At 32.1% G+C, this 10,727-nt stretch overlaps 1 protein-coding gene across 2 annotated transcripts; it reads left to right on the forward strand.

The window, feature by feature from the left end:
- Positions 1-509: 509 nt before the first annotated feature.
- LOC123229444 (ribulose bisphosphate carboxylase/oxygenase activase, chloroplastic-like) lies at positions 510-3,150 on the forward strand. Of its 2 annotated transcripts, XM_044655257.1 has the most exons (8): positions 510-628; positions 810-965; positions 1,187-1,297; positions 1,395-1,493; positions 1,605-1,715; positions 1,791-2,097; positions 2,169-2,308; positions 2,457-3,150. In XM_044655257.1, exons 2-8 carry the CDS (start codon positions 825-827, stop codon positions 2,988-2,990), a joined length of 1,443 nt encoding a protein of 480 aa, XP_044511192.1. In that variant the 5' UTR covers positions 510-628; positions 810-824; the 3' UTR covers positions 2,991-3,150. The 2 variants fall into 2 exon arrangements, with proteins under 2 accessions (XP_044511192.1, XP_044511199.1); XM_044655264.1 differs by lacking the exon at positions 510-628 and having other exon boundaries at positions 705-965.
- Positions 3,151-10,727: the final 7,577 nt, after the last annotated feature.

Consider the following 10,727-nt stretch of genomic DNA (forward strand, 5'->3'; position numbering starts at 1 on the left):
TATAGTAGATACATCGGAGTCTTTTTAGACTCAAATTGCTGCTATTTTAAAGTATGTTGCGTAAGGATTAAAATTGCCTACGTTATTTAGATCGCAACAATAAAAGATAAAGTTCCAGTCGAATCTTCCGCAGAAAGTGAAAGCTGTTAATATATCTTTCGTCAACACATGAAAAACACGGTTGTCAAGTCAATCAAGCCAAAGTGCCTGAAGGCTAATGAACTTCGTTGAAGATTACATAGTATTCCATGCTGCTACGCAACAAAATTAAGTAAAATCAACGAACGTATAGATGCATATAAACAAGGGAGGGAAACTTCATTTCATTAAGTGAAGTTATCTCTTGATCAGTCCACGACGGTAAAGAAAAAACCAATTTTTAATTTATAAGAGCGTAACTTCCAGATCCCAATACAAAAACAAAGAAATGAAAAAGTTAAATTTGTAAACTGACGGGCCGAAGCAACCTCACCTAATTCTTATAAGTCAGAGTTTCTATAATTTTAGGGATGCAGAACATCTTCCGGGAAAAACGGATGAGCACAATAAAATAGAAAAAGGCTGGGCAACTTCCGAGAAAAACAGATGAAATAGCAAAGAAGAATAATTTTCATTAAAAGCGTAGCAGGTAAATTAATCAGAAGATGTGATACTTCATAGAAATTCCAGAGAAATTGCTATATAAGTATAAAAAGAGGTTATGTTCCAATTAATCAATGCCTTTGATTTCACTTCATTAAGTGAATATTCCAAATCTCTCTTTGTTCTTGCTTTTTTTAATTCTGTTCTTTTTGATTAATCTTCAAAAGAGAAGACAAATAGACATGGAGAATCATCAGAATACAGAATCATCGGGATCTGATAAACATACAACCATTCATGATTGTGCTGAGTCAGGGGATATTGATGCGTTTCAGAGGTTACTTGAAGAGAATCCATCTCTTCTCAATGAAAAAAACGCAATTGTAAGACTAATTCTTTTATTAATATATATCCACTTGAAAGCATTAGATTTTGTCAGTTGGTTCTTTAGAAGCTTTTAACGTAAGTGGTAGTAGAAAAAGGGTTATGGATGAATTAAAAAGGGAAGAAAAATTAAGTTTCTTTGCAGATTAATTAATTTAAGTACAATTAAGCTGAGTGTGTTTTTCTTCCAATTTATGAATTAATTTTGGTTTAAGTGCAGATGTTGGAGACACCCCTTCATCTTTCGGCTGGTAACAACAAGACAGAAATAGTGAAATTTCTGCTTGAATGGAAAGGAGATGATAAAGTTGACTTGGAAGCGAAAAATATGGTATGTGTTCTTCATTGAAGTTGTCATGGAAGCGAAAAAATGCTAGTAAAAAAGATCTGTTATGTAGTTAGCCTTTTTTATCTGTTGAGTTTTGCAGTATGGAGAAACTCCATTGCATGTAGCAGCCAAGAATGGGTCCAACGAAGCTGCAAAATTACTTCTTTCTCATGGTGCTCTTGTTGAAGCCAAAACTAAGGTGCTTTATATATATATTTGTACAATCTATTCTCGTTCAGAAATAATTTCCCTGAAAAATGTGAGAGTGATATATTTTCTTCTTTTTTCTTTTCCCCATTTTTACATGCAGTATGGAGTGACGCCATTGATGCTTTCTGTCTTACACTCAATTCGGGCTGAAGACTATTCAATTGTGGAGACATTGATCGAGCATAAAGCTGATTGTGATGCTACAGATGATGTATGCATTTTATATTCTAAAATAATAAAATTTTTTCTTGCTAGGTAGCAGAAATTGAAGTAACTTTGAATGCAGGAGGACATGAATCCTGTAGATTATGTTGCAAAAATCAAAGGAAATGGGAAGTTGCTTGATTTGATACTCCCTCATCAACAAGAGGAACGACAGAAAAAGTTAAAAGAAGCATGTAGCAAGCAGAAAGAAAGGATGGATGCCCTTGAAAAAGAGCTGTCAAATATTGTGGGTATGGATGAACTCAAGACGCAACTTCGAAAATGGGCAAAGGGCATTCTTTTGAATGACAGGCGCAGGGCCATTGGATTGAAAATCGGCACTACTGGAAGACTTCCTCACATGGCATTTCTAGGAAATCCAGGAACGGGTAAAATTGGAACCATAAACCCTAAACCAAATATTTTTGTTTAATTAGATAATTTTTTTCATAATTGACAGGTAAGACTATGGTGGCTCGAATCCTTGGTAGACTACTCCATAGTGTGGGAGTTTTGGAAACCGATAAAGTAAAAGAAGTTCAAAGGACAGATTTAATTGGTCAATATATTGGTCATACTGGACCAAAGACTAGGAGTAAGGTAGAACAATTTGCTTTGCATATCATATGTTAACATTGGAAGAAATTCATTCATTAAAAACTCTATATAATTTGATGGACTTGCATTCTTTGTTCACCTTAGATTTTATGTTTTATTTTGACAAAAAATTAGTTAATTTTATTCTCAGATCAAAGAAGCCGAAGGAGGCATTCTTTTTGTAGATGAAGCATATCGACTAATACCAGAGGAGAGAAGTGGCCGTGATTATGGGTTAGAAGCCTTAGAAGAGATAATGTCTTGCATGGACGATGGAAAAGTTTTAGTCATATTTGCTGGCTATAATGAAGCAATGAATCGTGTAATATCTTCTAATGAAGGTTTCAGCAGAAGAGTTACTAACCTTTTTAATTTCAAAGACCTGAGCTGTGAAGAATTAGCTAATGTTCTCCATACCAAGATGAAAAATCAGCCGAAGGATAGCTTGTTGTATGGATTTAAATTGCATTCAGATTGTACCGTGGACGCCATTGCAGAGTTAATAAAGAGAGAGACAATAAAAACACAGCGCATGAAGATGAATGGAGGTTTGGTGGATATAATGTTAAATAATGCCAAGGGGAATTTGGATCTTAGGCTTAGTGATGATTGTGCAGAGAGGGATGAATTGCTTACCATCAAATTAGAGGATTTTGAAGCAGCCATGGAGTTTATACCCGAATAGATGTTTGGCTTTATGCCTTTTTGAATATTTGAGTGTGAGGAAATTTTAATTTGTATTTGCAGTAAGTATTATAAGAATTTGTATTTGCGTCTGTGTGTTTAACAAAAATGATGGTTCATTATAATAATTGAGGACACTCACTCCTAGTATTTTCCCAAAACATGGACAAGTGAATTGTGTCACCAGCCATGCAAGAAAATGAGGTGGAATTTACGATACCACTGCCGACCTAAGAACCGCCACGAAGCCTGGCACAGGATCTCAGGATAGTATATATCTAAAATACCACTTGCTTTGGCCGCCAACGCCAAGACAACAAGAGTTGGTAGTAGGCTTATTTTGGTGTCCTTTAAGTTTGTCTTCTACGAAAAGATAATAATGACACTTTGACGTAAAAAAAAATTTAAGAAGGTCATTTATGATTTTCAGAATGTAACGAAGTTTGGAACCACTAGCACTTTTTTGTGATCAATGGAGAAGGATAATAGTATTCGAATTTGTGAAAGATTCATAAGAACATGATTGATAAGTTAATTAATAAGAACAAAATTAGCCAGGTAATCATATTATAAAATAAAATAAAAAATAGCAAAACAATTTTTTAAATATGAATTGTAATGAGCTGTAGCGGTGGAAAATGGATGCAGGCTTGGTGGAGGAGGTGGCAAATTGAATTTTTAAAGAAAGAAAGAAAGATTAATGGTTGGTTTTGGATCAGTTTAGGGATTTCTGTAAATTTTTTAAGTAAAATAGTCCAAATTACTCTTACCTAACCCTAATGAATTGTTAGTGAGGGTTTATAAATTTTTTGGGCGGTTATCTTTCGTAAATGCGAACAAATGTGAAAACAATAAAATAGAGGAAGGCAAGACAACTTGTCGGGAAAAAGAATTAAGTACCAGTAACAAAGGCTTCTGTTTCTGCCTTGAATATTGTCAGGAAAGTTGACCAAAATAGGAATGAATAATATAGAAAGAAAGAATATTAGGGCAAATGAAAAGGAGGGTTGCTTTTGGCTCAACTTTTCTATCGCTTGAACTTCCAGGAAAGCAATTCACTTGGATATTTTCAAAGAACATTGACTAAAAATAGTGCTGAATAGAAGTCACATTTAAATAAGTTTATTTCACTATATATCACACACTTTTTAATCTGATTACCGAATATTCCTCAAGAATCACTTTTTTCTTTTTTTTTTAAATGAATTAAACTTTAATATTTAACTTAATTTATAATATTTAGTTATTTTTATTAGTAAACTAGTGTTATAAACTCTTTGATGACATGTACGTATTTATGTACACCACATAAATTAAAAGTATACTTGCATAATTATTAGGTGAATCACCCAACAAAAGATTCTCCAATTATTATTATACATAGTTATAAAAGAAATGGCATATAGTAAGTTGTTTCAACAAATTTTCATTTATGATTATCATTGGTGTACATCTTGTCATTGATGACAAGATGTAAAGTGTCAGGGCCAAAGATTTAAATTCCCATTGGTGTACACGTGGCTTGTATTTGCTTGATACATGTACATGTAAACTTAACTTGAAGTGGTTAACTTTATATTGATAAAAAGTACACAAAATCTAAGTAATAGATTCTCTCTCCTACTTTTCGATTTTCATCTTAAAACATTTTTCTTAGTTCTTTATTTTTTTGATCTAGCCTTTGTAATCACGTTTATGGTATTGGAGCCATTTGACAAGTGTCTATGATGGAAAATATTCAAGTACCCATTTTTTATTCTTCCTTTGGTCCTAAGAAAGGTGTGGATTCCATGATTATCTTTACAAACCCTAACTTACAAAAAAGCCCTGCTTCTCTGTCAATCTCCTCATCAGGTCTACGGACCATCTCATCAAAGTTATCAAAATCAAATTACTCATTCTAGAAATATTAGGTGTTGTCCAATGTCACAAACCACGATCTTAAGGAGTATCTCATTGGAGTATTACCACAACCTGCTCTATTCATTCATGTGAGGTTTGAAGATCTTGCCTCTTCAACAATAATGGTAAAAAATGTTAATCCCAACTGTGTTCTTTGGAAAAACATTGATAAGATGTTGCTTTGTTGGCTTATTGCATCAATTTGAGAGGAAATCTTTCCTGTTATGTCTAAGTGTCACTTTGCGATTGAGATTTGGAATTTTTTAGAAAGAATTTGTTAATGTCTCAAAAACTCAAATTTTACACATTATTAACCTATTGCAAGCAACCAAGAAAGAAAGTCTTACTATTGAGAGTTATGTCTCAAAGATGAAAGGGTATGCAAAGATTCTAGAGTCTGGTCATCATGTTAGTGACTTATAGCTTATTAACCACATTCTTGATGGCTTAGGACCTGAATATGATGCAGTGGTGGCTAGTTTGATCACTAGGATAGAATATAGTTTTGAAACTCTCAGTCTTTAGGATGTCATATACATTTTGCAGAAGCATGAATTGGGATTAGGGAAAGTTCTAAGCTTTAATATAGCTCTTGAGTTTCACAATGCAATGGTTAACACAACTAGTCTGATGAATCCATAACATCAATCTCTTGGTAGTTATTCTGGTGAGCATCTAAGTTAACCTACCATAAGTTCAACTTATGGACAGTATTACAATGAATCTACTGCTTTAATACTACCATAGAATCAATTTGGTTCCATTTTTCGACCTAAACCACAAAACTTAGCAAACCATTCCATACATCAGCCTAGTTATCATTATAGTCATTCACCTATCATCAATGGAGGAAAAGGCAAGGGCAAATTTTCTAGGAAAGATGGAATAGTCTGCCAAGTGTGTAATAAGATTGGTAATACAGTTGTGCATGTTACTATAGGTTTAACACCAACTATAATAGTCCTGCCATCATACTACAGTTCCTCACTAGCTCACCTATTATATTTAACTCTTTTTAGCCAACTCCAAGTTCCAGGCAATTACTTAACCCCTACCAATCCAATCCTTATCAATCTCCCATTGATCCAAACCTTACATACTCTTTTGGATGTCCTTTTCAACATACAACGCCTACAACACCTCATCCATATTAATCTAATTCTAACTACATTTCTACTGCTTCTCAAAATCATTCTTACCTTTCTAGCAATAATCATTAGGTTTCTTATATACAAAATACTACATAGTTACCTCTCACAACTCAAATAACCAATCCTGCCATTATCCAAGATAACTCTTGGTACATAGATTCAAGTGCAACTGACCATGTAACTCATGACATATCTTAGCTAATTGCAATAGCCAACTATAAAGGGAATGATCAACTTTAGGTTGGTAATGGTGATTATTTAAATAGTACTCAGGTTGGTTAAGTTCTTATCCCTAGTCAGTTTCATTCTAAAGTATTTATCTCAAAAATGTACTTTATGTTCCTCATATAACTAAAAACTTGCTTAGTATTTCAAAAATTACAAAAGATAATCAAGTTATTGTTGAGTTTTATGCTAATCAATGTATTGTTAAGGACAAACTCACTTAGACAATACTAGTGCAAGGACACCTTAAGAATGGTCTATATTAGGTCAACATTCTTACTTATACAATGCCTTAGTCTTACCTCAAAGATATCTCAACCTATTTTTGCTTAAAAACATCTATTGCTCAACATATTGTGCACTAATCATCTATTTCAAGTTATGTCTTTAGTGATTCTAATAATTCTAATTTTGTTTGTGCTAATACTAAGTTGCTTCTAACTCTTCAATTATGAACACTGTGTAAGATTTTGAATTGTTTCATTTTCCCAACAAAAATAATAAAATCAAATCTTTTGTTATATCCAAAAGTGATGTTGATGTGTGGCATAATAAATTGGGTCACCTAAATAGCAAAATTTTGTCACAAATCCTTAAATCTATTGATTTTATTTAATTCTAATTGCAATGTTTGCTTTTGCCATGCATGCCAATTAGGCTGTTGAACCCTTAGGTGTTTTGATTCTGTCAAAACTAAGTTTAAAGTTATTAATTTATATATATTAAGCTAAATAAATCCATAGTATAAAATTCTTATGATCAAAAGATGGGCAAAATTTATGCTTTCAACTTTTTAGACATAGGACTTTCGCCCTAAATATGGGGTGCTTGTCTCTTATAGGATATCAATTCCTTTCCTAGTCTCATGCATGTCTTTGTAAGTTTGGAGCTCTCAAAATTTTTGACAAATGAGCAAAGATGCCTATTCCCAAATGAGGACATCTATCCCCATGATTAGAATGCCCACTCTCGGATTAGAGACCTCAATTTCCTTACCTAGGATGTCTATTCCTCTATCGATCCCTTACCTGTCCCTTCATGTTTAAAGCATTCTGGAATTGAATTCTGAAAGTGCAAATAAGGGTGCTAGTCCTACAAAAAGGGATGCCTATCCCTCAAGTGGCACATTTCAAAAATTTAAAGATGTCAAAGTTATAACGTGTAAAAGGACGCTCATCGCTCAAAATAGAATACCCATCCCATCATCTTTTAAAGGCCAAAACATCATTTTCAAAGCTCAATAGATACATTATCCCAACCAACAATCATTTGAGCTATTTCAGTTATTTAAGACTATAAATTGAAGACTTTTTAATGAGGAATAGGTTAGAGACTATAGTGTAAAAAACTTATACTCTTTTGTTCCCCAATTACTCTCACACAAGCTTATAACTCAAAATTATTGAGAGATATATTTGTGTTCATTTTCTTGTATCAGCCTTATCGAGGTATTTACAAACATTATTTTTTATATTCAAATACTTTGGTGAAATCTCAAATAACTATTATGGTGGTCAAAATCTCAAATAACTATTAAGTTAGACGTAATCCTAGATCAACTAGTAAACATGAGCAAAATCTTAGAGAACTATTATAAAGAGAGATTCTTTACAAGTGAAACTTCAAATGGATTGCTTAATGAAGTGGATATATGAGGCTTGAAAAGAAAGCTCTGAACTACTATAAATCTTGAGTATTTTCTTTCCCTATTGTCTTTATTTTATGCATTGTATTATGTTATTCATTTTGATAAATTGTTGAATATTATCTATGTTTGATTGTTTGAGTAAACTTGTTGGACATTGATATAGTCTGAATATCTTTGTTAAGACCGTTTGTAAAATTGTGATTGATTAAAAATTTGCTTAAGGAATTTTATTTGGTTAAAAACTTTTAAATAATCCTATTCACCTCTATTAGGATTATTAGCCATTTGAAGTTTTTTAATTGGTATTAGAGCTTGGACTCTAAGTTTATAAATTCCAACAAGTTGTATAGTTTAAGATCTTTTTTAAATGGCTAGTGCCTTTACCCTCGTGTTTAGTGAAAGATATAATATTACTAGAACACCATTGTTTTATGGGTTAAATTACACTCAATAGAAAATTAGGATAAAACTTCACATTCAATCTATAAATTACAAGTTATGAAAAATCATTGAAAGTGGTGACTTTGTGGGTAGGGACCCTAGAACAATTTTACCTGAAAATAAAGACGATTTTGATGAGGAATATGAAAAATTGATGAGTTTAAATTCAAGGGCTATGAATATGTTGTTTTGTGCATTAGACTCAACTGAATTTAATCGTGTTTCCTCATGTGATTCAACCTAAGAAGCATGGACTAACTTCAAGCCTCTCATGAATGTACAAAACAAATGAAAGAGTCCAAAATCGAGCTTCTCTTTTGTGAGTATGAATTATTCGAAATAAAGTCAAAAGAAAATGTAATCGATATGTACAAGAGATTCTCAAACTTTGTAAATGATCTTAGTAGACTTGGAAAGAAATTTAAGACCATTAAGCTTGTGAAGAAGATGTTTCAATCATTGCAAGAATTATAGAGCATGAAGGTGACCACCATTGAAGAATTAAAAAACCTAAGCAAAATAGGCATGGATGAGCTTATTAGAAATCTATTAACATCTGAAATGAAAAGAAACTAAGGAGGAGGAGACTAAGCCTAAGAAGAACATTGTTTTGAAAGTAGAAAATGATGGTGATAATTTTTCAAAAGATGAGGAAGATGTGAGTATTCTTGCAAGGAAATTCAATAAGTTCCTTTCAAGAAGCAAATACAAGAACTTCTCCAAAACAAAATACAAGGAGAATAGTGATGATGAAGTTATACGCTATGAATGTAAGAGGCTTGGTTGCATCTAACAAGAATGTTCTAAACTCATGAAAATGAGGAAAGAGAAGAAGTTAAAAAAGAAGGTGCTTGTGGCCATTTGGAGTAGAAGAAACAATTCAAGAGATGAAAGTGAGTCAAAGCATGAAAGAGTCAACTTATACTTCATGGCTATGAATGAATCGAAAGGAGAGGGTAATAATTCTAACTCTTACTCTTTTAGTGAATTTCAAAAAGCATCTGATTGTCTCATGGATAAATACAAATGCATATGTGCTAAAAATAAATTATTGAGAAAACAATTGACGTGCATTAAGAATGATCATATAAATCTGATTAGTGAGCATGCTAAGCTTAAGAAAGAACTTGAGCTTGTAAAAAATGAAAAAAATTTAATATCAAATGAGTTAGAAAAGCTCAAAGATGAAAATGATGCATTGCTTGACAAAGTGACTAAATCAAATGAGATTTTAGATAAACTCATAACAAGCATAAAAAGATTAGATGAGATGCTTACATCTTAAAGATTTGTATTAACAAAGAAGGCCTAGGCTATAATGGAAGTAATCCTTTTACTAAACCATATAAGCTATTAAAGAATAATCATCCATTGCATTTAAAATATAATTTTGTGTTTTTATTGGTCATATTGTTGGAAAGTATCCAATTAAGAATGGCAAACCATTTAAAGTAAAGAAGGTTTGAGTTCCTAAAGGGATATTAAAGACTAATCTTGATGGATCCAAAACTATTTGGTTGGTTGGTTGGTTGGTTGTTTGAATATATATTCTTTAATATACTTTTGGTTAAGTGCTCATTAATAAAATGTTGATAATATTTGAATGATGCATTTGAATTGATTAAATGAATTCATGTGTATCTTGATTAGTATGTGATGATATGGACATTTTCATGCTTGCATATTCTATGATTGAAATGTTTCAAAGATGTATGAATATGTGATATATAGTTTGAGTGTTTAAATACGTTTGATGCTTATTGCAAAATTGAGTTAAATCAATGCAAACTTGTGTTCACCTGCCTCTAGGATTATTAGCCATTTGGGGTTTTTTATAGATAAATTGATTCAAACCACCTTTTTTCAGTCTATCTCTAAAATCTGTAAACCCCTTGAATTAGTTCTTCTAACCTCTAGGGCCATCTCCTGTTAGCATTCTTGAAGGCTATAAATACTATGTCCATTTTATAGATGATTATAGTAGTTTTACATTAGTTTTTTCCTCTCAAATACAAATCTAAAACAAAAATAGTGTTTGAAACATTTTGTAAGTTGGTTGAAAAAACAAATTGATATAAAAGTCAAATGTCTTTAATCAAAATAGGGAGGGGAGTATAAGAGCCAAACCACTTTGGTTAATAATTTATGAATTGTGTTTAGACACTTATATCCTTACACATATCAACAAAATGGAAAATCTAAAAGAAATTACAAGTAGATTGTTGAGACAAGGCTTACTTTATTGGCATAAGCAAGTCTTCCTCTTCAGTTTTGTTGCATGCTTTTCAAACTTTAGTTTATCTTATAAATAAGCTGCTATCTTCAGTTCTTGCCTTTGATACTCCTTTTCATAAATTATTCAACAAAAAAC

Source organism: Mangifera indica, chromosome 1, assembly GCF_011075055.1.
Source record: "Mangifera indica cultivar Alphonso chromosome 1, CATAS_Mindica_2.1, whole genome shotgun sequence".
Taxonomy (NCBI): Eukaryota; Viridiplantae; Streptophyta; class Magnoliopsida; order Sapindales; family Anacardiaceae; genus Mangifera; species Mangifera indica.

Excerpts from the sequence above, each read along its gene's own strand:
- LOC123229444 (XM_044655257.1), top strand. The coding sequence starts at position 825 with ATGGAGAATCATCAGAATACAGAATCATCGGGATCTGATAAACATACA. Across the intron at positions 966-1,186 it reads TCAATGAAAAAAACGCAATT|ATGTTGGAGACACCCCTTCA; the intron begins GTAAGACTAATT and ends GTTTAAGTGCAG. Across the intron at positions 1,716-1,790 it reads ATTGTGATGCTACAGATGAT|GAGGACATGAATCCTGTAGA; the intron begins GTATGCATTTTA and ends CTTTGAATGCAG.